The 26,906-nt window shown below is 39.8% G+C and overlaps 1 protein-coding gene across 1 annotated transcript in view; it reads right to left on the reverse strand.

Annotated features, from left to right (window-relative positions):
* Positions 1 to 1,200: 1,200 nt before the first annotated feature.
* CYYR1 (cysteine and tyrosine rich 1) overlaps positions 1,201 to 26,906 on the reverse strand; it is a 74,305-nt gene continuing 48,599 nt past the window's right edge. The window contains exons 3-4 of the mRNA XM_036351978.1: positions 8,666 to 8,823; positions 1,201 to 3,616 (exon numbers count right to left, since the gene is read on the reverse strand). Coding sequence (XP_036207871.1) covers positions 3,483 to 3,616; positions 8,666 to 8,823 — 292 coding nt within the window. The 3' untranslated portion in view covers positions 1,201 to 3,482. The remainder of the gene's footprint in view (positions 3,617 to 8,665; positions 8,824 to 26,906) is intronic.

A 26,906-nucleotide genomic window follows, 5' to 3' on the forward strand; every position in this document is an offset into this window, starting at 1 on the left:
GTACACAAGTTCGGCTCTACTCCTTGCAGCGTGGGCCTATAGTTTGAAAATTAAAATTGCACATTTCCACCAGGTTCTGATTGAGGATCTGGTAGCCCTTAGCAGCCTCTCTGGTGATTAGTAAGATGATCATGTGACTGGCATTCTGGTGTTGTTTTAATTAAGTTAAAAATAAAGCAATAGCACCCAGAGCCCCACTAGTTGCTGGCCTCATCACAGTGTGATGTGTGCCAGATCCTACCCTGGCAACAGCCCCACATTGGCAATGGGTTTGGCTACAAGGAGAAGTTGGGAAGAGAGTGGGTGAGTGGAGAGTGCAGCTTTCATCTGGTGGTGGCAACAAGGCTATGAATTAATAGAAGAGTACACCGTAGTGCCACACCTGAGGAAGATGTAGGTGGCCCTCAATACTCCTCTCAGGGATTCTAGGGCTGAGCAGGGCAGCTGCAGAATTGATTAGACTCTGAAAATAGGCTGTGGCTTTGCCTCACCAACTCCTGGGCTGGGTCCAGGGTCTCTCATGGGCTGTAGATTCAGCCCATCAACTCTTATAATAGCTTCCTCAGCCCTGGCTCCGAGTGGGCTTCTCATTGGTCATGAGCTCTCCTGCAGGTCACAGCCTTACTTCCAGAGCAATGGCCTCCTCACACATACTGGTGACGGACATCGCCATTAGCGGACCAAGCCAACTCCTGGAATAGATGACTGTCGAGATCTCTTCTTCAGCTCCTTCCTGCTACCTCATTGCGTTCACATAAAGGATTTTTCTAGAGCAGTACTGCCCAATAAGGTTGCTACTAGCTATGTGAGGCTGTATAGCATTTGAAATGTGGCCGGTGAGAGGGAGGAAATGAATTTGCCATTTAGTTTAATTTGAATTCATTTACATTTAAATAACCATATGTAGATGGTGGCTAATGTGTTGGATAGCACAGTCCGAGAGGCTGTCATTCTTTTGTTAGTGTATTTTTGGCAAATATTAATAGAACATTTTCTATGTGCCAGAATGTTGTATGTATCCATCCAATTTGCACAAAATCTGATGAAGCCCTTTGTATGATTTATATTTTCCAGAGCAGAAAGTTGCATTTTAGAGAGATGATGTGGCCTGTATTAGATCACACAGGCAGGAGACAGTATTGAAAATAAAGTCTATCTGGCTCCAGTCTTGCGTTTTCTGTACAGAAGAACAAGGCTAGATCAGCAGGAAGGGAGGGCGAAACAAAATAGACACAATTAAAATATAACCCTTGTTATAATGGCTTGTTTCATTTTATTGCATATTGTAAACATTTTGGCCTCAGCAAATACAGTAGTTTTTAAATAATCATCATTCAAAGCTTTCACAACAAATACTATTTCCCCCCAAGATGTTTCATCTGTGAAAATAATCAGTGAGCTCCAAAAGTCTATCCTGATAATGTGCACATTTATGCTATTGTGACACTAAATACAAATAATAAAAATAGTCATCTCTGGTAGGTCTATGGGTTTGTGATATATTTTACGGGAGGCCATAAAACGACTCAAAGAAGAGAGATGGTGTGGACGGAAATGGCTCCTATGAGGGTAATGATTGCAGACTATAGGAGGCGAGTAATAAATGTTTATTGATGGTGAAGATGATGAGAATTCAATTTCCACTGGTCTTTTCCTCTCCGTTTTTCTTGAGAAATATATGGTGCATTTGCAACCAACATTCTGCAATTCAGTCACAGAGACCCCGGCACTTTGAGCTGCACAGCTTCAGTTGGATTGGGTCTGCTCACACTTGCAAAGAAGAGAGATGAATGAAAGCGGATGCTCTGTGAAAATTGTGCTAAATCTCAGTCACTAGAACAGGCTGAAACTCTTGAATGCACTGTGTCTTCATGAGTAGGACAATTGTTAGTGCCTAAAACCAAGCAAGTCATTGAAAACTCACTAGTTTTTAAATCTCACTGGCAGTTAAACCGTATTTCAGTCAGATAGATGTATTTATAAGTAAAATATGCTATGTATATTAGCTACTAAATTTCCTAACTACAAGAATGGGAACTATAATTTATACCTTAAGGCATTTTGTTTGTTTTATTCAGCAAATTTTTAGCACTGTTTTGGGGTTTCACTGAAACATGACAATGATGTCAGCTTAAACATTTTATATTTAATTGCAAAGTGATACAAAAATTTAATAATCTAGTCCCAATATTTTCTTAGTGTAAATATTAAATACATGAAAAGTACAACATAAAAACATAAATGTTAAGGCCACTTGCAGAAAAATATGGCACATTAGAGTTACTTATTAACAATGTTTACACCTAAAGATAGGCGCTTGATAACATTTGGATTTTGGCAAAAGGCAACAAGTTGATATTAATATCCTAACTTTTCCATTAACAGTGTAACTTTTCAAGGGAATAGATTATCAAAATATCACAAAAGAGAAATAGAAATTTGTCTAAGCTATGGATGAATGGAAATCCACAGAACAGAACCCAAACTTCATTTCTTCCTCTTCTTTTTTTTCAAACCTGTATATCTTCATGGTCAAGTTCTGAGACTTTTCTTCCTGACACACAAAGAAAATATTTGGCTTGTGATCTTTTAATCTGAAGTGAAGAATTTGTTGCTTATGGAACATTTTTTCCCACCATTGAAATAACCTTTGTCATAATACACTAAATAAAGCCAGATGATTTTTAGGTGGCAGTAATTAGCATTGAAGAGTTCTTGGCTTCAAGCAACTTTGAATCCCTTTGATCCTGTTTTAACTCTCAAATCAAATAGGTAAGATCCAACTATTCCAGTAGTTTTTGGTTTTGGAGGCATACAAATCTACCCCACATCTGCATATAACATGAGCAGAACTTTGAGGTGCACCTTTGACCATTTGATTGAGCTAACCCTTCTAGAGCAAGGCTCTCACAGATCGTCAGCCAGGTTCTGTTTGAAGCCTTGGCAACAAGGCGCTTCACAAAAGCCCTGAAACCAGAGTTCCTATAACTTCCATCCAGTGCTTCCAACAGAATAAGGCACAGAGTAGGTTCTCAGGCACTTGATCAGCATTTGCTGATGAACGAAAGAATGAATAACTCTAGTTCTGACTCTTAAAGCTACGTGGAATACAGAATCTAATGATTTTCTTTATGTACTCCTGTCTTACATAAATCTTCCCTTTGGATCAGTGTTGCAATTCCCATAAGCAGCATGATCTTCAGGTATTTTGTGTATCTCATTACTCTCCTCCAAATGTGCTTACGTTGATCAGTAGATCTCTTCAAATGTGGTTCCATCAAGCCAAACATAATACTCCAGATGGGGTCAGCTCTGAGAAGGGTTAAAAACCCTGTATCTCTTAGCCTGGACATTGCACTTGACACATTGTTTGACCCAAAGGACTATTCCTCACAGCAGTCCTCTCCTGTCTGTTTCTGAGTGTAGGCATTTTATTCAGGGCAAGATGTGTGGCTGGCACATATTCTCTTCTGGGAGAAAGATTATTTCCTTGAGTGTCCAGGATAAGGAGGGGGTGGAGAACGCTGTGCTGAAGACGGTGGGGTTGGGGAGTAGGGAGGAGGCAGCTCTGCACAGTATTCCATCTCATGGTTGTAACTATAGGGAGGTGGTGCCACTGAAAAAGAAAAGGAAAAGGGCATCAGGCAGGTAGCAAATATTTGAGAATCCACCATGTTTATGCCATTGGGCTCGGTGCTTTGAGAGGGGACACAATTTTTGCCTGCAAAAATCTGAGTTTTATCAGGCTGAGGGCCATTGGTCAAAGTATTTAGGGTTGGTGGCTTAGGCTAAGTTTCTTGGAAATATGATGTGAAAGGACAGATAGAGAAGAGACTAGAAGATAATTCAAGTTTGAGCAAAAGCACAGAAACAGGGGAACATTTTTGTACAAAGCATAAAGTACACGGAGGGGAGAAATGGGAAAGATGTTGAGGAATTGGATAGTATTATCATCATGGTGGACTTTGAAAATCACATAAAGAGTGAACAATGTACAATTAGCAAGAGATTTGTTTTGAATATTCTAGTGAATGTGTCTTTGCAGTATGAATTGAGGTGGATCAAAGAAAAAGTGAGATGATGTAAGAGCTATGTGAGGGATTATAAGGGACTCATGGTGGTGTATGTGGTGGGGGTGGGGGGGGGATCATAAGAGCCCTTAGGCAGCTCTGAGAACTGAGGTGATGACTGGGTAGGTGGAGAAAGGTGTGGAGAGTAAAAAAGGGTGTTGAAGTATTGGACACCCAGTACTGGGCTCCCGTACTTGGAAGGTCATGGAGCCATTACAAGAACAAGAAAAAAAAAGAGGATAAGCAGGTTTGCAAATAAGGATGAAGAATTTCGTTTTCTAAATTTTATTTGAGAATTTTTCTTAATTTTTTATTGAAATACATGTCAGTGTGTTTTTAAATCACATTTAATACACTTTATTATGGCTATGTATGGATGTCTGTTTTGTAGTGATCTCAACCCCATTTCTAGGGTTGGAAGAGAGGTACCCCTTGAGTACATGATATCTTTAAGAACCCAGCCATTCTTCAACAACTGAGCAAACAAACCCTCACCAGGCCCTCTGATGACTTGCCAGTACTTGAATCATCATCCAGATCATGATTCTACTTGGAATTGCATGTTGAATTGCTTACTGTGAATGTAGCCTAGTGTCATAATAATGCAAAAACAAAACCAAAAGCCAGGTTCTTAACATTAGAATGGGAGGAGAGAACATGCACCATTTCAACCACCTTATTTCTAAAGTGTCTTCTAAAATGTGCTTGTACCAATATGATTATGACAGCGTTCTGACAGCTGCATGGGCACACACCGGGCTTCACCCTATTGGTAAACACAAACTGTTTCTTTCAGTCCCTTTTAGTTGGCTGACTTCACCAGAAGTTGGATGACTTGAGCCATTTACAGATCTGCCCATCCTCAGGGATATGAGGGAGTGGGATTGAGTCACTTAAGAAAAGAGGAAGATAGAGACATAGTACTGGCTGGGATGTCCTCTAAGGATTTCTCTGGTCAGCAAAGGCTCTGCGAGTCTCTAGTGGTTTGAGCAGGTTGAGGGCTTCCGACAAGGACAGTGCTCGGTAGAGAAAGCAGCGATGCTATCTACAGCTTCCCCATGGCTGCTTTAGACCTGTGGAGGCTGGGCGATTTCAAGCCTTGTTTCTACAATCAAATGGAATAAGTCCTGTGGAGTCTAATCACACATTCCCTCTGCATTACGCCCACTCCTTTGCTTCATTCTGTCCAGGAGGACTGAGACAGAGAGATTTGTAATGAACTTCCTCCAAGCTAAGAAATGCAGCCTCCATGTAAAACAGGAAGCTGCAGCTGGATACCCACTGAACTGCTTCTTTCCAGCATGTGGTTTGAAGTTGTTTTAATATCCAGGTTTTTCCCTGCAGCCCACGTGAGGAGCGCACACCGGATGAGTCTACAGATTGACTGCATCACTCTCTGTCATGAAGCCGCAGCATGCGGCTATGCCTCGGTAACAAAGCGTTTATGTTTTGCCATCTGCATAAAAACTGCCGGAGGACATTTCAGTGCGATTCCCCATGGTTTCCACAGCTGCATGTTGAACAAGAAAATCTAACATATGAAACAGTGTTCTTGCATTCATCTAGCCTTTGAATTTCGATGAAGGGGTAATAAAATGCTGAAGAGCGATATTTGGGCTATCCATCATGAAACAGACATGGCACATCGTTTATGGTACCAGCTACTGGGAGACATTTTTGAAATAGTACTTGTATATCTGTGGGCTGTGCTATCTTTCTTTCTTGCAGATAATAAGGTTTCACTAGGAAGCAACTTCGCACGGTATCAATTTTTAGAATTCCGGACTAACTCTAAAAGGATTTGTTCTTCCTTAAAGGTTAAGTCGTCTCTAAAAGATATATGGGTGCAGACGGAGATATGGTGCCTTAGAAATTCTTTTATAACCGATATTCCAATTTTCTGACTTAAGTAGAGCAAGCGTGCCATTTATCCTTAATGTCATTATAGTTGTCTACAATATTAGAAAATGTAAGGATGCTATGAATTCGTAGGAGAAATTTAATGTTTTTCACCCACTCAGGCCAACATTTCTAAAGCAAATGTAAAAGGAAGATGCATAGTATTATAAAAACTATGCAACATTATTTTAGAAAAATTGCAAACAGAAAAATTATCTATAATTTTGTCACCACAATTTAACAAAGATTATCTTTATATATTCTCTTTTAGTCATTTGTGTTTTTTATATCCTTGTGGTCATATAAAATGTTATATGCTTTTTTATACTTTGTGTTAGAACATAGTGCCTTTCACTGTGCTATATATTCTTCATAAACGTTATTGTTAATAGCTGCATATTATTCAACTGATCATTCTCTTGTTTTGAGGTCAACAATTTATTATTATTATTATAAATACGGAGTGATAAATGTCTTTCCATACATAGACTTATATTTTGAATTGGTTATTTAGAATAAAATTCTAGGAATCACCTAAAATTGCCTGTCACTTACTATTTTTGTCATTCTTGTTTCTATTTTTTACCTTGTAAAAGCTTCCTCCCTTCTGCTCATTTTGTAGTCTTCATTTTGAAGACTGCTTACGTCATGGTGTTGGTTTGTTATCACCTAAATTATCTGCTTTAGTCATTCTTTAACACAAGTGACCCTGCTTCTCAGTCCCTTGAACATTTTTGCCTTCAAAAATCATTTTCTCACTTTGTAACCAATAATACTACCATTTTGCAAATCTGAACATAACTCTTTATCTTTCTAGAAGACACATTCCAAAACAACTTGAACCTCACCTGAATTATCAATTTACTGACATTTAAAAATTGATAATTTAAACTGATGTCACCTCTTTTCTGTCTTCATATCTTTATGCAGCTTAGATTTATGGTCCATCACAGAAATCATTTCTGTGCATCCATCATCAACTTTCTTTTCTCTTTCTTTCTCCATTGGCTGAGGAAACTCCAATCCTAATTAAATCCAACATTTTGGCCACCCAGCTCTGTATCTAGGAGCTTAGAATAGGAGGATAAAAATGCACAATTGTGCTGATTGATTCTTAAGTGTGCAGGATGTTGGTAGTGCCTGAAAATTGTAATTAAACAGATATTATTCATTCTACCCAACATAACAGGAATAAAAAAACTGTTTCCAGAAGGTCACTGTCCAGAGTGTCAGGGATAGCAGATTACCTTTTCTTGTTAATCTCCTTCCCAGTGCAGAGTAATTATGTTCACTGTCGGGTTCCCCACTGAGCACTTTCAAGGGGTAATGTAACCTTGGCTAAATTATTTTCTACTCACTTATGTGGCCTCCAGACTATCTCTATTATCGCAGGGTTAATTAATTACTGTGGGTAAAAACATTTTATATTTCCACACATGGAAGATTTTGAAAAGCCTTCAATTCTACTCTGAGTTGCTTCCCGATCCTTTAAGTAAAAGCTTAATTAGTGTCTTTGAGAAGGAAATGAGAAGTAATCAAGCACATTATGTCTTGAAGACCTTGTCTTTTTGCAGTAAAAATGCTTCTATCATGAGATTTATTATGTTTCTTGCATTAATCGGTTCTCAGAACCATACATTTACTAAAAATGCAACACACCTCTGTGATCTGCAGTATTAATGATGCCACTATAACATGTAGAAAACATGTTTCCATGTATGAAATAGAAAGTGCAAACCTGAAAAAACACAAGACTTCACATGAAAATATTTTGTGTCTTCTATTCTAATTTTATAAATACTATTTTTAAATGTTTTAAAAATTAATTTTAGCCCAGCCGGTGTGTCTCAGTGGTTGAGCATCAAGCTATGAACCAGGAGGTCAAGGTTCAATTCCTGATCAGGACACATGCAGGCTCGATCCCCAGTGGCAGATAGATACACTGGAAGATTGCTCACTGTAGTCAATGAGACAGCCATGGAAAATATGAATATCTTCCAATATTAGGTGGATTTTATTATTTGTAATCTAAGTAATCACCAATAAAAGCTATATAGTGGGGCCTTGACTTACGAGTGTCCCGACTAATGAGTTTTTTGAGATACGAGCCGTCTTTCGGCTGATTTTTTGCTTTGAGTTGCGAGCTAAATTCGGATTACGAGCCAGCTTCCGATACCCCACCGCTAGCTGGCTCAGCGAACGTCACAGTGAACGCCACAACATCAGTCCAGCATTCAATTCATTGTAATGGTGAAAATTGATTTGACATACGAGTAATTTGAGTTACGAGCTCCGTCACAGAATGAATTAAACTCATAAGTCAAGGCCCCACTGTATTTCCATCTACATTAATTTAGAAATACACTACATACTTGGAGATTATTCCAGTGAGTTTCTTTAATTTTTTAAAAATATTTTATTGGTTTTTAACCGAGAGGAAGGGAGAGGGATAGACAGAAACATTGATGAGAGAGAAACATTGATCAGCTGCCTCCTGCACACCCCCCCACCGGGGATGTGCCTGCAACCAAGGCACATGCCCCTGACTGGAACCGAACCTGGGACCCTTCAGTCCATAGGCTGAACATTCTATCCACTGAGCCAAACCAGTTAGGGCTCAGTGAGTTTCTTTAATGTTTCCTCTCTCCAAGGAGTAGAGCCTGACGCTTTCCTGAGAAGCGAGCTGTTTTGCTTACCAGGATAGGAGGTGATGGCATTGATGCGGGCGGTGCCCATGACGCCCACCCGGGTCCCGCGGTTGTTTTTCATGCACATGCAGATACATATGGCGATTCCAGCAATGACCCCCATGATAAATACGATTCCAAACACAATACCGGCAATCGCCGTGCCCCTAAAAAAGGAGAAACAAAAGTACATTTATTAAAAAATCTCATAAGGATTCTTCAGACTTTCAAATACAGCTCAATGACTATAGGACAAGTGCTTTTTTTAATGAATGTTCTTAAGGAGAATGTTAAAAAAAATTCCCTGGTTTAGTTAAATAGTCTTGTGCATTCCAATGAATAAATGAAAGTTATAAATCTTCAGGGAATTCTCTTCCAGAACAGTAAACTCATCATTCAGATTCCGGTTTTAAAAATTCAGGTATTTATAAAAAACACAATTCTCCTGATATGTTCTCTAAAATAATAATTAAAAAAACACACACATTCTGCCATGTACTTCAACATTAAATGATTTATCTGTTTTCTGTAGAGTATATGTGTTTAATGAAGACAATTTGATACATGTCAAAATATTAAATATAATTTAACATTCATCCTCATTAAAACTCTTCATATAGAACTAGAATTATTTTTCTTAATAAAACAGAAAAAGAAAAACAAACATTTAAAAAAATTTATACAGAGAATAGTTATGACAGATTCCCATTAGATTCAGCAACAACGTAAACAAAACCTTTATTTTATCAATGTTAATGTTTTTCTCCAGAAAGTTTTTTCTCATGCAACATCACAGAAAAAAAAAATACTGCACGAAAGAGTCAATATTATCATTCTGTGTAGAGAATATGATTTGGATGAATCTATTTGTCCACCATTTTGGAAAGTAATGCGGGAAATCTTTATCAATATGCAAATTTTCAATAGGCAGTATATTTGTAGCAATGCATCCTAAAGAAATACAACACATATAGGTACAAATAATGTACTAAGGATATTTATCCAAGTGTTGTTGCTAAGAGCAAAATATCAGAAACACCCTAATGTTCCTAAAAAGGGAATTGACAAAAAATGACAATATAATACATCAGAGAATGAATCCTATACAATGATTTTAAAAGGTGAAGAGGTTTATAAATTGAGATGTTCAGGATACATGGTTAATTGAATAATAATAATATAACAAATGAAAAGTCAAATGTCAACAGAATAAGACCAGTGTGAACTGAATGATTGCAAGAGGATAAATTGTATTTGTATCTATCACATTTTTGAATGTATAGATAGTGATTACCTTGTAGAATAGGAAAATAAAGCAAATTTTAATTTGTGTACTCTCCTTTAGCAACCATTTTCAACTCTATTGGCATTTTTTAGTATTTTCTTCTTATTTATCAAAAATATTATTATATTCCTTTAAAAAATTTTATTTCCACGTATTAGCTATTGGCTTTTCTTACAGTTTTTGGGATTATAGATTCTTCAGACAAAACTAATCCTTCATTAAGTCAGTCATTAGTATATATATTACCTTGATATTACTTACTGCTGAGTCATTGTTACCTTTAATTTCTCTTACACTTACACTGATTTTTAAGGTATATCCATGAGATTCCATTTTTTTTCCATAAACCTATTATTACTCCCCTTTCTCTGTCCCCAAATACTTAGAAATCTTTCAATTATCAGTTATTTTTGAATGCTCAAACACAGTGACAATCACTTTATCAGTTCTGTTTTATCCCCATGGTGATTTCCTTCATAGCCTGCCATCTCCAGTGGTGCTTTTTGAATCTGGAACTGTTTCTAGACCTGCTTATGGTCCATGGATGTCAAGTGTCTGGACCACATTCTTTCTCTTTCTTGGTGAACTGCCCTGTTCACTGAAGCACATTCCTGAGTGGCTTCTTAAAGAAAGATTTAAGGGAAATAAATGTTTCAGGGTCCTTGCATGCCTGGAAGTGACTTAATGCTACACTCACTTGGTAGTTTGACTGAGTATGGAATGCTAATCTGAAATACATTATTTCTCACAAATATGAAGGCATTGTTCATTGTCTTCTAAAATTTGGGATTGCTATAGAGAAATCCCATAGCATAGTATTTACTTTTCTTTGTGTGATACTGTTTTTTCTTTCCCTTTCTGAAGTTCTTATATTTTATTTTTACTCCTAGTATTCTGAAATTCAATAAAATGCTTGGATTAAAAAAAAAAAAAAAGGCCAGACACTGTAGGAAGCAAGCAATCAATGGTTCTCTTGTCATTGATGTTTCTATCTCTCTCTCCCTCTCCCTTCCTCTCTGAGATCAATAAAAATATATTAAAAAAAACAAGCTGTTAATATTGAATTGGTATATATTTATATTCATTAATCCCTTTTAAAACACAGAAAAGTAGCTTCATTTTGTTTCCTTGGCAGCTCCAGGAGGTCAACAATGAGGTTGCAACTACTGTGTTAGGTTAGGTTTCTTAGTAAATCATAATTTTGGTGCCCTTGATCCTCTGATATCCATTAACAATTGAAAATTAGATATTTAAGACGTGGCAAGGATAAATGTATAGTATAATTTACTATTATACAAAAAAAATGCAGTAACAAACTAATCTTTCCGCATACAAATACTTTGGTTTGCTCAGCTGTTGGAAAGAGACAGCTATCAATTTGAGCAATTTGGCATCACAAAAACCTTGAAAAAAATGTAGGGGATTCTTTTTTGAAAGAATGCATTTATTTCAGGGTGTGCACATTTTCTGGTTACCAGAAAGACCAAAGTGTGATTAGAGGGTTGGATCTTTCAGCCTCACTTCTGACCTCTGGGGAAGGAGGCCGATGACTTAGTCAGTCACACCTGTCCAAGGAGTGCTCTATCCAAACCCTTACATGGTGAGGTTCAGAGCATTTCTGGGTTGGTGATGGGAGCAGTCACAGGAGCTCTGGACCCTCCACTTCCCTTCACCCACACCTCGTTCTATGCATCTTTTCCATTTGGCTGTTATCATATACTGGTGATCAGGTAAGCACAGCATTTTCCCGTGTCGTGTGAAATGTTCTAGAAATTAGTTAAATCTGAAGGAAGGGGTTATGGGCATCCCTGAGACAGAGGGCTGTATCTAGCGGCTTAATACTTGTGACTGATATTTGGAGCCAGTGCAACCTAGTGGGACTGAGCCCTGAGCCTGAGGAGCCTGATTCTAACTCCGGATAGTTAGCGTCAGAATTGTATTGAATAGCAGGACATCAGTTGCTATGAGAATTGGTTGGTGTCAGACGTCCTTCTCTGGTTGCCCCAAATCTTGATAAATGTATATAAGTATCGGTGTGTATTGTCAAACTCCATGGGTGGGTATTGACCACTTGCTGAAAATGAAAAAGTTCTGAGCAAAATTATAGCTTAAAACTTGCACTAATATTACACTTTATAATTAAGATATTGAATGTATTTATAGTGGCTCTAGTGACTATGAAACTGTGGTTTATAACAATGCTTAGAGATAAAATAATTTATTCCATTAATAGATTTTCATAAATAAAAAGATTCTGATAAATGTTGTAATTGTTATAATAATATTCACAACACACTTTTAGGCTCAGCACTCCAAATAGTAATTTGATATAGATATTTTACATGGTTTTACTATTAAGTAATGTTTAAGATAAATAGTAGTTATGAAAAGAATTTCCCTTCTTCTCTGACATGATCAATTTACAAAAGCATTTTATAAAACAGTGTAATATGAGTTAATTTTTCTATTATGATAAATTATAACTGAAGGAAAGTATTTAATCTTTTTTATCAAAGGAAATATTAAACAATTCTATTTATTTATGACAACTCATGTGTGATGAATGAAAGCAATGAAAAATATCATTCCAAACTGTAGGGATGGAAGTAAAATGTACACATGAGAAAAATAAAACTTGGCAAAATTCTTCAGATTATTCCATGTTCTTAATAGTTCTTTCTTTTGGCCAATGCATTAAAATATTGTAATGAAGAGAGTAGTAATGATTTCTTTTTTAAAAAATATATTTTTATTTATTTCAGAGAGGAAGGGAGAGGGAGAGAGAGATAGAAATATCAATGATGAGAGAGAATCATTGTTCGGCTGCCTCCTGCATGCCCCACACTGGGGATGGAGCTCACAACCCGGGCATGTGCCCTGAACAGGAATCGAACTGTGACCTCCTGGTCCATAAGTTGACATTCAGCCACTGAGCCACACTGGCTGGCCTGATTTCTTAATACTTGGTTGTATATACAGTTTTCTGACCATGAGGATGTTTTTGTGAAATAGAATCCAATCCACTTATTTTAGCCCCAGAGCTGTTTATACTGCAGTGGCTGACTTGCTCACATTCTCTCATCTACTCCACAAAGGTCATGGAGTCCCTTCACTCTGTCAGGTAAATGGACAAAGTCTTATTGGGAAGCAGAGAAAAGGAGAGAGAGGATTCCCGGAACAGTTTGGAGATTGAAGCCCTGAAGCCTGATGGCCAGATTGAATTGGGGAGGACGTGAGAGGAGAGAGTGTAGCGTGTCTTCCATGTGGGTGACTGCATATGGTTCATAAAACTGTGTTGAAATGGAGACTATATGAGACACGCGATCATAAGCAAGATTTAAACAGAAACTGCATGAAGGTTTCCCTGCCTTCTGCCTCCCAAACCGAAAAATCCCCAATTACTGCTAGATAGGATTCTCTCCTTTCTAATGCTTTGGCACAGCTCACCCTTTTGAAGTAACCTTTGCTGAAACTTCACACTGAGGTAATTACCTTAATGTATGATGATTACTTTAGACAGGCTTTCTTCTTTTCCTTTCTAGGCCTTTTTATCATAGTTTGAGTGGTGGGAAAAAATCACGAAGCAGTTTCTCAACAGTGACTATGAGGATTTCTATTGAAAATCTATTTGTTGAGATTTAAGTCCTAAGACGTGAGAGATGGCATCTGATTATGAAAATACAGAGCCCTCAGAGTAACCTACTTTCCTTTCCATCGACCGCAGCATGGAGAGTTTCAAGTGAATATGGAGGCTCCCACAGTTATTGACCTGGCAGAATAGCAGCCACCTTTCAGACTTACACGTTTAAAAATTTAATCAGGTTCCTGTAGGACTGGGGTGGATGCTGGAGGTGGTAAACCTTTCCAAATTAACTGCTGAAACCGTAACAGACCATGAAGGCACTATGGACCCCTGGCAGTGAGCACACATGCTGTCTAGCCCAGTGTTTTCTCCTGGGGCGCTGCCAACTGCTAGACCATTCATGACAAGTGGGCCTGCCCACCCAACAACTGTGATCCTCTTCCTGGACCTTAGCAAGGCCTCACCCTCTGCTGGACCAGGCTGTGCTTGATCAGTGTCTGCGGGGGAGATCCCTTGTGCGAGGCCTGCCAGTGACCTGCTCAGTTCTGGCATTTGTTATCAGCACACAACTCTCCTGAACGTGCAACTTCCAAGCCCCAAAGCTGATCACACTCCTTCATAGGCCTCGTTCACAGGCTCACCTGCGCCCACCTGATGTGGTTGATCAGAAATGCCACACTTTGGCTTCCCTGGAGGATGTAGCCTCATGCTCATGTTAGTGATTCTTAAAGCTGTTTAAAAGCACTCCCTCCTCATCATAGCATCACTATCATTCTCTCTCCCTGTAGGTGGCTGCCTCTATATAGCTCCAAACAGTTTCTGAGGGTTTTTTTTTTTTTTTTTTTTTTTTTTTTGCCTTACCATTATCCCTAAGAGAGAAACTTATTTCAACCATGTCTCATTCCAGTGGAGCCAAGCTCAGAGAAGGGATGCGATTGGCCGGGGCTGGAGTTAAGGACCCACCTCTCAATCCACTTGGCCAAGGCCAGGAATACCGTGATTGACCTAGCTTTGATCAAATGCCTGTCCCCAGACCTTCAATATATAACCAATGGAAAAAGGCAGTGGGAAGAGAGGTAGTCTGTTCAGGTGCACAGGCAAAGGGTTTGGCAAACATCACACACACTATAACTCTGTATAATTGACATTATTAGGATTCCAGGTCCAAGTTGTCCAAGTTTGAGTTTGTAGATGTGAGCTAGAATTATCAAGAATGAAAGACAGATCGAGACAAATGACCCCAAATCTCAGATCTGTCCACCCTTCACCAACATATATGTGGCACTACATATATGAGAAAGTAACTCAGACAAGTTTGCAGGTATGGGAGTGTGAGGATTTCTAGTGGCCATCTGTTCTAGCAGACACTACTTAAAAAAAAAAATATCTCAAGGTTAGAGAAAATCATAAATTATGTAACACCAAACATTTTTTAGTGTCTACCCTGGTCTAGATATGATGTTGGAGATTCAAGGAAGACAAATACTGGGGAAGACACAGACACACATGCGTGTAATAATAATGCATGGCATTGAGTCAAAGAGGAAGCACCGACAAAATTCTATAAAAACAGAGTACAGTGCCTAATCCAAATGTGTTAACACACGTGCAGGCATGTGTGAGTGTGTGTGTGAGTGAGAAGAAGGCATGTGTGAAAATGTATGTGAGCAAAAGAGGGTGTGGGTATATATGTGTATGTAGGGGTGCTGCTGGAGGATGGGTTCCTGTGGTGGTATCTTCAATCTTAAAGGAAGATTAGGAATGAATCAAAGGGATTTAAAGGGATTGGAGCAGAAGCACATTTCAGCACAAAAGAACAACATGCAAATGCCATAGAAATGTAATATATGTATCATGATGGGTTTAAGGGACAGTGAGAAGTCAGGCATTTCTGGAATAGAGAAGAGGGAGGTGAGGTGGAGGATAAGAAGGGGTTGGGGGCTGTTCAGGAGGAGGGTCTTCAATGACATGGTGAAGAACTTGGCTTTTTTGCTGGAGCGTGTAGAAAACAGGTGGAAATATGTAAGCACAGATCCGCCTAAAAGGAATGTGGAAAGTGGATTTGATAGGTATCAAACGGTTCTCAGGGAGCCCTATTAAAAGACCACTGTAGATGTACCACAGTTTTTTAATCCACTCATCTGCTGATGGGCACTTAGGCTGTTTCCAAATTATAGCTATTGTAAATTGTGCTGCTATGAACATAGGGGTGCATACGTCCTTTCTGATTGGTGTTTCTGATTTCTTGGGATATAGTCCTAGAAATGGGATTACTGGGTCAAATGGGAGTTCCATTTTTAACTTTTTGAGGAAACTCCATTATACTGCTATAAAAAAGAAGAAAATTTTACCATTTGCAACATCATGGATGGACCTGGAGAGCATTATGCTAAACAAAATAAGCCAGTCAGAGAAAGATAGATATCACATGATCTCACTCATTTGTGGAATATAATGAACATAAACTAATGAACAAAAATAGACCCAGAGACAGGGAAACACCGAACAGACTGTCAAACTTCAGAGGGAAGTCAGGGGAGGAGGGGTGATAAGAGATCAACCAAAGGACTTGTATGCTTGCATATTGGCATAACCATTGGACATGGACACTGGGGAAGTGGGGGCTTGCCTTGGGGGTGGGAGTGGCTGGGGAGGGGTCGATGGGGGAAAAAGGAGAAATATGTAATACTTTAAACAATCCTATATAATAAAAGCCTAATATGCTAAGTATCCAGTAGTCTAGTGAGCCATTCAACCAATCAAAGCATAATATGCTAATGATAAGCTAAGTCCTCTCAACCACTTGCTATGACATGCACTGACCACCAGGGGACAGATGCTCTGACTGGTAGGTTAGCTTGCTGCTGGGGCCCGGCTGATCAGGATTGAGCAAGATGGGCTGGACACACCCTGGAGCCCTCCTGCAGTCCCTCCCTGGCTAGCCAACCTCACGTGTCCCTCCCTGACCCCAATCGTGCACTGGTGGGGTCCCTCGGCCTGGCCTGCACCTTCTTGCAATTCAGCACCCCTCAGGGGATATGTCGGAGAGCTGGTTTTGGCCCGATCCCGCAGGCCAGGCTGAGGGTCCCCACTGGTGCACAAATTTGTGCACCACACCTCTAGTAATAATAATTTTAAAAGACCATTGTAATCTGGTCAAAACATGGTAAGATACTGAACCTGATAATGGCCGAGGGGCAGGGGAAAGGGTGGGGAAGAGGGAGTGCAGGAACATAAAATATAGAAGGTAAAGCTAGTGGTGGTTTAAGGTCATCAAGTTTAAACTTCTAAAGTTTATTTATTATACCTCCTTGCTCTCCCCAGGCACACAAAGCTTTGGACACTCCCAGTACTTAAAAGGCATTGACTGGTGAGACGGTTTATTCCAACACAGAACAATACCCTGGAAGTGTGTGACACTTCAGCATGGCTCAGTTCACCAGGTGCCCTACGTCCCCCAAAGAGGGGGCCTCTGCAGAGGGAAAGCTCTGGCCTCTTGTAGGAAAGGAGAGAAGTGCCGGCTCAGAAGATGGCAGAGAGGGGGCAGAAGATAAACCCCGCTCACTCTCCTTGCTTACTGGCCTGACTTTAACCAAGTGTGTTTTCCAAACAGAATATGTTTATAAAAGGCATATGCACTCTCTAATATTGCATACACAAACTTTTAGCATAATGTGCATGTATAGATAGGAGGGTTTCTTCATCTGTATGATCAATGAACTCTTAATTGTGCTTCTCTGAAACAAATGTTCCCGAACCTCCGGAAAACATAAGTGAAAAATAATAGTCTTTGAGTTATTCTTAGATTGCTGCATGCAGTCTAATCTTCTGCTCCAGGTTTTTGTGCTGCTAGAATCTAATTGGATCAGAGAATGCCTGAGGTCCCCTTCAGCTCCTCAGTAGCACTGCTAATTAGCAGAAATTCCACTTTAATAATACAGCTGTTGCAGGTCAAGAAAAGAAAGCGAAGCAGAGGTGGAAATCTCAGACTAATGAAGATACAAGAAAAGATTAGAAGAGTTTGAAATTTCTGTGTGATAATTAATTCCATCCCAACAAGAACCAAGTTCTATGAATATTGGCGAATTGTAATAGAAGCTATCCTGACTTATTCACACAAATCTCTCCCACAATATTGCCTCTAATTCTGAGGTGGGAACAGATAACGCTTTTCCATAATTTTTATCTCATTTATTGTCAATTTAAGCACCAATCTCAAGTCTGTAGAGATGTAATAATCATCCAGGTAGCATTAAGTATTTTATCTAAGTAATTAAAACTGCATGTACTTATTCATATCATCTATCTAGCTCTCACTTACTAGTAATTATTTCTACTTTGAAAGATATAGCCTTGTCCCGAAGTTACTGGCTAAAATGGCTATACCATGACACAGTGCTTCGTTTGGAAGGTATTATACATGATTTTTTTTTAAGAGCACAAATGATTCAAAAGTCAGATTGATTCTGTGCATTTTTAGGAGCAGCTAATATAATGTGCTTGAAGGTTTCACTGTATTCTTTGGCATTCCAATAGGCTAGGGAGGGGCTCCTCCCTCTCATTGCCATGAACCATGTGTGTGTTTGGAGGGATTACGCTGGGTATCAGAGTGGCAGCACACCAGTTTTGTCTCTTTTGAGTGCCTCTGAAGACAGGCAAAGTTCATATCCTGTTCCATCTAGTAGGACAGAGGAAAAGAAGGAGAACTGGACTGGGAAATGACAGCTCTCCTACTGGGGAGAAAACTAATTAGCTAATAAAGCTGTGTTGTCTGGCAGAATAAGGCAAACTGTAGTTATTCAGGTAATTATCTTGCCAGTGTAGACAAGCAAATAGCAAATTAGAGTGTGGGTGTTCACTATAGGTCAGCGATTTACCACCTTTTGCATCCCATGGCACACATAAACTAATTACTAAAATTCTGCAGTACACCAAAAAAAATAGTATATTTTTTGCTGATCTGACAAAAAAATAGATATAATTTTGATTGATTTACAAAACAAACAAACAAACAAACAAAGGCAGTGCCCTCGACGGTCCCAATCTTTCTCCTGCTTCAACAGTATTTGGATGGAACAGACCCAGGGACACCCTTCTCCCAACCTCCAGCCACCTTCCTGCATCTCATCCAGTCACCACTTTCAGAACCACCTCCAGGACCAGCCAACACACCTGTTTCTTTTCTACCTTAACTCCTTATTGCCAAACAACTACCAACCATGAGCTCCCAAACTCGTCAGAATAATTCCACCGAGGTGGAGGCTGCTGCCCACCGCCTGACCCCCCGCCTCTGCGGGCCTCCAACACCTACCTCTCTTGGGGCTGCTATTGCGACCATGAAGATATGGCTCTGGAGGGCATGGGCCACTTCGTCCGTGAGTTGGCGGAGAAGAAGCCGAGGGCGCTGAGCTTCTCTTAAAGCTGCAAAACCAGCATGATGGCCGCATTCCCTTCCAGGACGTGCTGAAGCCTCCCAAGGTGAGTGGGCAAACCTCAGGGCCCATGGAAGCCACCCTGGCCTTGGAGAGGAACCTGACCCAGGCCCTTTGGAGCTGCAGGCCCTGGGTTCTACCCCCAGACCCTCAGCTCTGTGACTTCCTGGAGGACCACTTCCAGGATAAGGGGGTGAAACTCATCAAGAAGATGGGCAACACCTGAGTCACCTCCACAGGCTGCTGGCCCCCAGGCTGGGCTGGGCAAGTAACTCTTCGCAGGGCTCCCCCTCAAGCATGACTAGGAGCCTTCGGACCCCAGAGGCCTTTGAGGGGCCCCTCTGCATCCCCTGGTGTCTGGCTTTTGCCTGAGCCTCTTTCCCAAACTACTAGCCATTCTTTTAACCATCCTGAAGCCCTCTCCCATGCATTGGACCAAATGGAAACAATAAAGCTTTTTGCAGCATAATAATAATAATAATAATAATAATAATAATAATAATAATAGTTACCTACCATTTTTGCTCTAAAGTGACTCTTTAAAAAATCAGGTGCCTATACTTGTATACAGTATAAAGATTTCTGGTAACAAGAATTAACCAATCAGATGCAACTTTATTATGGGACATGACCAATAAGATGCAACTCTATTATGTGACCAATATATTTATGGTTGAAGATGGAGCATGCACACTGGACAACTATTGTTGTGTTGGTTATTGTCATTTTTTAAAATTTGACAATCTAAGGGGGGAAGGTCAATGCTCCTGACTATATAGCCAGGTTTTTAAAAATAGCCATATTTTAAAAGTTCTTGCAGCACACCAGTGTGTTGAAAATCACTGCTATAGATTAAAGATTCTTCTGATCAAATTAATGCAGATTAGGCAGAAAGAGGCAGATCCAACAAGGAGAACACAGCAACAGGGAATTAGGGGGGTGACCATCTTTACTGCCACAGATTTATCTAAGGCGGGTGAGTGCAGGCAGCGGGGATGTGGCAGAGACAGTAAGAGCCTTGTGCTCCTGCGTCTTATCCACTCACCACCTTCAGAACCACCTTCTCCACATTTCCCAGCTTCCCCGGCTTCTTAGAGGAGAGAGACTATGTGACAAATACTCCCTAAAAGAATATTAAAGGAAGTGCTGCATCCATTCCGGTCAAGGTCAGTAAAGATTTCGTGTTTCTTCCTCACCTTTTACTATCCCAGCTTGTCTGTGGTTCTGGAACCATCCTGGGATAGTGAGCCTACAGTATGGAAGGAGACCAAGTCCCTGCGTCACAGCTTGAGAGAGATACAAACAGCTTATGTGTTCAAGAAATGAAGTGGTATTGGGCTAAGACCCTGAGATTTCAGGGCTTATCTGTTTTTGCAGAAGAGCCTAAATATCTTGACTAAGGTATGGGTGTTTTGATTCAGAGCCTAGGATGTGGATTTGCCATGACAAAGTTTAAATCCTGTTTCTACCACTAATGAGCTCTGTGACTTGACCTCTCTAAGCTTCAGTTTGGGGGGGCAAGAATCTTGCTACCAGAATGAGACATCATAAAAGGGTTTCAACTCAGGAAATAATTATGGAAGTCCAGGAGTGGGCCCTGGAAATGCTACCTTCCAAGACAGGAGTAATTTCCAAGGAATCAGGTGTGGCTATTAGGCTCCCTGAGTTACTCAGCTGCTCCTGATTGGGTCAAGAATATGAGCGCCAGTCCCATTATGCCTCAGAGTGACGCCCGTGGTCCTCACCTCTGGTTTCACGTTAGATTTAAATTAAATCATGCACACACACACACACACACACACACACACACACACACACACAATACTGATGCCGGGGCCCTAATCCAAATGAATTAAATCAGAATTTCTGGGATGAGATCCAGATATTTTTATATTTTTTAAAGTCAGCTGCTGGTGCTAATCTAGAGTCAGAGTTGAGGATCAATGGGCTGTTATAACGAAGAGGTCTAAAGCTGCTTATGAGCTTTCTGTTTCAGCTGAAATTGGTTAAGAAGGTGAAGGACAGGGCCAGGGGGAAAAAACATAAGGTTGAATCTGATATGTGGAACTGGAAAAAGAGGTGATTTTAGCAGCAATTTCTCACCAAAAAGGATAGTAATTTAAGTCAAAACATTTCTGTTTACAGAAATGAAATAGAAAAAACATCATTATGTATGTGACTATTATTTTCTTTCCAGTCCTCATTTTATTTCATGTTTTCAGTCTACTGAATGCATTTGAAATATGGGAAGAAATTACAGGCGCAAAATGAATTTCCAACATAGAAAAATATGTCTGATTGGTAATACACAAAACTAGGAAAATGTTAACAAAAGTTAAAAAAGTACAGAAACTGAACAATTGTTTGCAATCTTTACTGCTCAGAGATAGTCATTAAAGTATATGTCTGGCTCTATGAAACAGGCGGATCAGTGCTTCCCAAGTAGGGAGAAAACTTAGTCCAGCAGCCTGGAATTGCCAGATTGGTTCAGACCCATTATTTATCCAACATCCTGTTCTATTGCTGACCTAACCCACATCCAGCAAGAAAGATCAATTTTCTAGAAGATATAAGTAAATCTTAGTGAAAAGGTATACTTTAATTTCCTTTAGTCATTTATAACTGTTACTAAAGTTTCTCCTAAGCAGTTTTTGAACTGCTTAAGTCCAGTGGGATGACAAATTTGAAAGTATCTGCTGGTAATGAAAGGTATTAATTGGACAGTAACATATTAATCTCTTAGCTTTGAGGATATAGAAAGGTCATTAAAGAATACTCCATTCACTTACACTAAATCGCATGGGTGCCAAGGGATTTTATTTTTCTTCTTTACTTGGCATCAAAGTCAACAATCTTAATAATTTTTCTGGTCCTTCAAATATTCACACACTTGCTCAGATTTAATTTGCAAGTAAACCTCTTTTCACCAATGTACCCTCATCAGGAAATCCAAATCATAAAATTCCAGGGAATAACACCAATAACTTATTTAATGTAGAGTTTGGGATTATGTCCAATATTTCATCAGTTCATGACTTCAAGACTGTTTCATCAGTCTTCTATCACTCAAGCCACAGAACATAAAATAAATCCTTTAACAAGAATTCGGATTTTGTTCTATTAAACAAAGGTCAGTTTTTAAAAAGCAAATCAGCTAGCATGCCTACAAAGAAAAATGATCATTGAGACTTTTGGCTCTATTCTATAAATCTTGGCCTCTTTTTCCCCCCATCTGCTACTAGCAGATAGTTTGCTGCTTATTTTTGTACCTAAGGGAAGTTCTAGTACGACATGGGGCTAAGAAATATAACTTGGTCTTTTACTATTTTAAGTTCAAGTTATTAAAATGCCATGGACTCAGTGAAACGTGGCTCATATATGACCAACCTGAGAAGGAGTCACACATACTGCTTCTGACAACAATATTGTGATAATCTAAAACTAATAATTGTTTTTTTGATAATAAATCCATTTAAGATCAAGGCCCCCTAAATGTTATGTTTTAAAATGCCTAAGAAACACACAGTCTTTTCTACATTGAAAGACAAGCAAAACATGGCTCTTTTAGGCGACCATGTGTAAATATTGATTTTATGCTCTCACTGAATGAAAAAGTCTGAATTAAATCTCAAATTGAGTTCCCATATGTCATTTTTGTCATATATTTTCATTTGGTTTGAAATTTCAAGCAGCTAAATTTGACATCAGCTTTACAATATTTTCATCTTTTACATTTCAAGAAAGAATGAGTGCTGAAAGCTACCCATTGTCTACACTGTCATGAAAGTGCAGCAGGGAACACAGAAGGCTGATGGACCTTGGGCTTTAGCAAGGGCTAAAAGCTATGCACTGATTGTTCTGTGGAGATAATAGTGGCTCAAGGCAATCCCTTAACCCAGTGGTCGGCAAACTCATTAGTCAACAAAGCCAGATATCAACAGTACAACGATTGAAATTTTTTTTGAGAGCCAAATTTTTTAAACTTAAACTATATAGGTAGGTACATTGTTATTAACTTAATTAGGGTACTCCTAAGGCTTAGGAAGAGCCACACTCAAGGGGCCAAAAAGCCGCATGTGGCTCTCGAGCCGCAGTTTGCCGACCACGGCCCTGATAATTTTTTACTGTTTACCAAACCTTACCTTTATATGCTTTATATGCTTTGCTAAAGGGGAAATGTGTATTCTAATAAATAAAAAGCCAATGGTCCAGGCATTTGGGGAACCTCTCCACTAGAGAGTAAGGTCTCCACCTGACTCCCCCCATGCCTTCTAAATTTACATTTCTTGTCTAGTATATCCGTTTGTGCACAGCCCCTTCTCCAGATCCTGAATCCTCACTGCAAAAGGTTGCAGCAAATGAGAAACAGATTTCTTCATATATTTGTGCACTGTGGATGTAGTACCTATTCAGATGTTTGTCTGGGAACTGTAGATCCAGAAAGTGTCTCTTTTGAATGACACCAGGGAAGGAAGACAGTTAGACAAGATATTAAGAAATATGAAAGAAATGATAATGAAAATGAGCTTTGAAAGGTAAGTTGGTCAAGGAAGTAAAAAAAAATTATTCAGAAAGAAAATCAAGCCGTGAGAGAGTGAGAGAGAGAGAAAGGCAAATATTAAGGGAAAACGGTTCAGTAAAGTAAGTACTGTAAGTAACTTTGATGGCAGGAAGATGTTTGACTAATGGTTGCAGATGAGCTCAGAGAGCTAAACTAGAGTGAGTTCATAAAAGGCCTTGAAAACCACGGTAAAGGGTGACTGTATAGCGGATAGGTCAGCGGCAGGAATAGAGGTGTGTTTCAGGAGAATATCCATAGACTAACAAATAGCTTGCAAGAGACAAGAATGGAGAGACAGGGTCATCAATTAGGAGTTTGCAAAAGAGGTGAGGAAAGGCATGGGCAAGTACAGTGGATTGAATGGTGCTCTTCAGAAGATGTGTCTCTGTCCTAACTCCCAGAACCTGTGAGTGTTATCTTATTTGGAAAAGGTCTTTACAGATGTACTGAACTTAAGAATCTTGAGATCAAGAGATCATCCTGGACATCTGGATGGTTCCAAACCCAATGACAGGTATCCTTAAAGAGACTCGCAGGAAAGATTTGACAGACAGAAGCAGGCAGTGTGACCACAGTGACAGAGAGTGGAACAAGCCAAGGAATGTCAACAGCCCCCCAGAAACAGAAGAGACAAGAGAACATTCTCCCCTAGAGCCTCCAGAGGGAGCCAGGCCCTGCTGATACCTGGATACCTTGATTTCAGACATCTGGCCCCATGACTGTGAGAACAAGTTTTTGTTGATTTAAGCAACACTTTTCGGTAATTTGTTATGGCTTCAACAGTAAACGAATTCAGCAAGGCAAGAGAAAGCCCAGGCAAAGGGGAGGGAGGGAACACAGTGCATTTGGGACCCTGCAAAGTATGGTAGAGCAGAATGGCTGGGAGTTCATGAGTGAGGCCAGACATGAGGTCAACAGACAAGCAGGAGGTTCTGCTCGTGAAAAGCTGCTGGGTCCGAATGCACAAAATATCAGCGAGCACATGAAAATGGCTGAAAAATAATTATGTTCTTCAACAATGGGAAGAAAAATGGGAAAGGGTGGGGAAATGCAGTATTTTCTTGCTAGAGGAAGAGTCTATGGCAGTGCAGGCAGGGAGGGGGCAAGGGCTGAGTGAGGGAATTTCTACCCTAGTCAAATAAAAGGCAGTGTCTTTTCTTGATTTTAATATATTTTTATTGATTTCAGAGAGGAAGGGAGAGGAAGAGAGAGATAGAAACATCAATGATGAGAAATTCATTGATTGGCTGCCTCCTGCATGCCCCACATTGGGGACCGAACCTGCAACCTGGGCATGTGCCCTGACCAGGAATCAAACCATGACCTCCTGGTTCATAGGTGGACGCTGAACCACTGAGCCACGCCAGCTGGGCCAAGACAGCGTCACCCAGTGACTTTGTTATGGTAGCCCAAGCAGACTAAGACACTGCTGTTTCCTTTGCAGGTAGTCAGGGAGTAGATGAGTATAGCAAATTTGATAAGAAGACTAAGTTACATTTGTAGAGCAATAGGAGAACAGTAGGTTATTTATGAATGTAAGCATTTCAAAAGAAAGATATAGTCACAGTGTGCTTCTTATACACTAATTACGTTAAGCTGTAAAGCCCCCAGCAAATAGAAAATAGTTAAATTATTTTGGCCCTTATAATTTCTCTTGGTTTTTGCATCTACAAGGATGAGATATCACAGTGTCTGTCTTTCCTTTTATAGGCCACTGATTCCTTGTATTCCCGAAACAAGTGTTATAAGTCTATTTATAAATTGTTTAACTCCAAATATATTTCCTTTTTTATCCTGTATTTCTCCATGTTGTAATACACCTGTAAGCTGTAGCCAATGTTAAAGCTAAGATTTAATTTATCTTTAATGCTACCTGTGGAACAGGTGGTGCTCTGCTTCTGTAGGTGCATGCTTTTGTCTATGAATTTTCTTCTCTTTATTCTTTATTCACATGTGCTAGTTTGTTTTTGCCCAAATGTTTATATTCTGCTCTATAGATATGGTCAAGAGGGTATTTGCTCTTTTCAAAAGTGTTTATTTATACTTGATTCTGGAGGTAGATGGGAAAAGGAAAGGAAAAAAAATTGGAAAAAAAATTGGATATAACTCCTAACAAGTTTAACATTCTCCCTCCCTCCCCCGCAAGATTCTCCATTATAGGAGAGAATGTATGGGGACCTCATTTATTTAGGATATTAGTGAGATAATTTGGAGTCTGTTCTTGAGTGGTGGGATATACTTTCAAATATCCAAGTCCTGCCTTCCTAAAACACGTATTTCATTCTTTTAAAAAGGGAAAAGTAATTTGAGGTGTATGATCGAAATTGAATCAAAATTATATTTTAAGAGTGCATTATTGAGCACTACATGTTATTGATTAAAAATTCAAAGGTGATTAAACAAGTCCTGAATGAATAATAAAAAATAATAGTCTAAGTTAAGAAATAAATTATAGGTTAAACATCTTTCTTTTAACTCCTCCCTCCAAGATACTAGAATGTTCTCATATATGTCTCATCAGACATGTCTACATTTCTTCTACATTCTTCTTTTTTCCAACCTCAGCATCTTTATCTGATTTCTGTTCATTTTTGTGTCCTCCCCAGTCTCTATCTGCCTGGAATCCTGTTGCCTAGAGACCACTCTTGAAGAACATGCACTGTCACGGCCTCTTGGAGATTTAACATCTAATGAGGAGCTGACAGAAATCATCAGCTTGTCTTGAGCAGGTAACATTGTTAAAAAGTCACAATAAAACACTTGTCTGGATATTACCTACTCAGGTTATCATAACACTTAAGTATAGCAGTCAGAGGAGAAAAAATACCTCTGGGAAAATTGGAATTTTATAACTCCTTGCAAAAGGGAGGTGTGATAAAAATTAAACTCTGTACTTTTTAAAAAAATAAGTGAACATTTTAGGCCTCCCCACATTGCTTAGCTATGTATATATAAAACCCTACTATGCAAATAGACCGAACGGTGGAACAACTGAACAACTGAACAATCGGTCACTATGACGTGTGCTGACCACCAGGGGCGCACGCAGAACATGGCGGATGTCAGCAGCAGGCGGCAGAGTGCAGAACATGGCAGGCATTGGCTGTGGCGTGATGGTGGAGCAGGTGAGCAGGGGAGCCAGACCAAGCCAGGGCGCCGGCGGCTTTCATGGGGCGAGCCTCTGGTGGTTACTGAAAATTCTTTGCTCCTGAGCACTGCGGTCCTGCAAGGTGCTTGCATCCACTGCTGGCACCGGAGCTGCCTCTTGCACCCACTACCCGCACCTGGCGCCGGTCCTGATCGCTCGGCACTGTCAGCAGGTGTGAGCAGCGGCTGCTGGCCCCAATCACCCCTAAGGACTTCTCTACCTCCACTTGCTCCTGGGGGGC

This window comes from Myotis myotis, unplaced genomic scaffold (assembly GCF_014108235.1).
Source record: "Myotis myotis isolate mMyoMyo1 unplaced genomic scaffold, mMyoMyo1.p scaffold_m19_p_2, whole genome shotgun sequence".
Taxonomy (NCBI): domain Eukaryota; kingdom Metazoa; phylum Chordata; class Mammalia; order Chiroptera; family Vespertilionidae; genus Myotis; species Myotis myotis.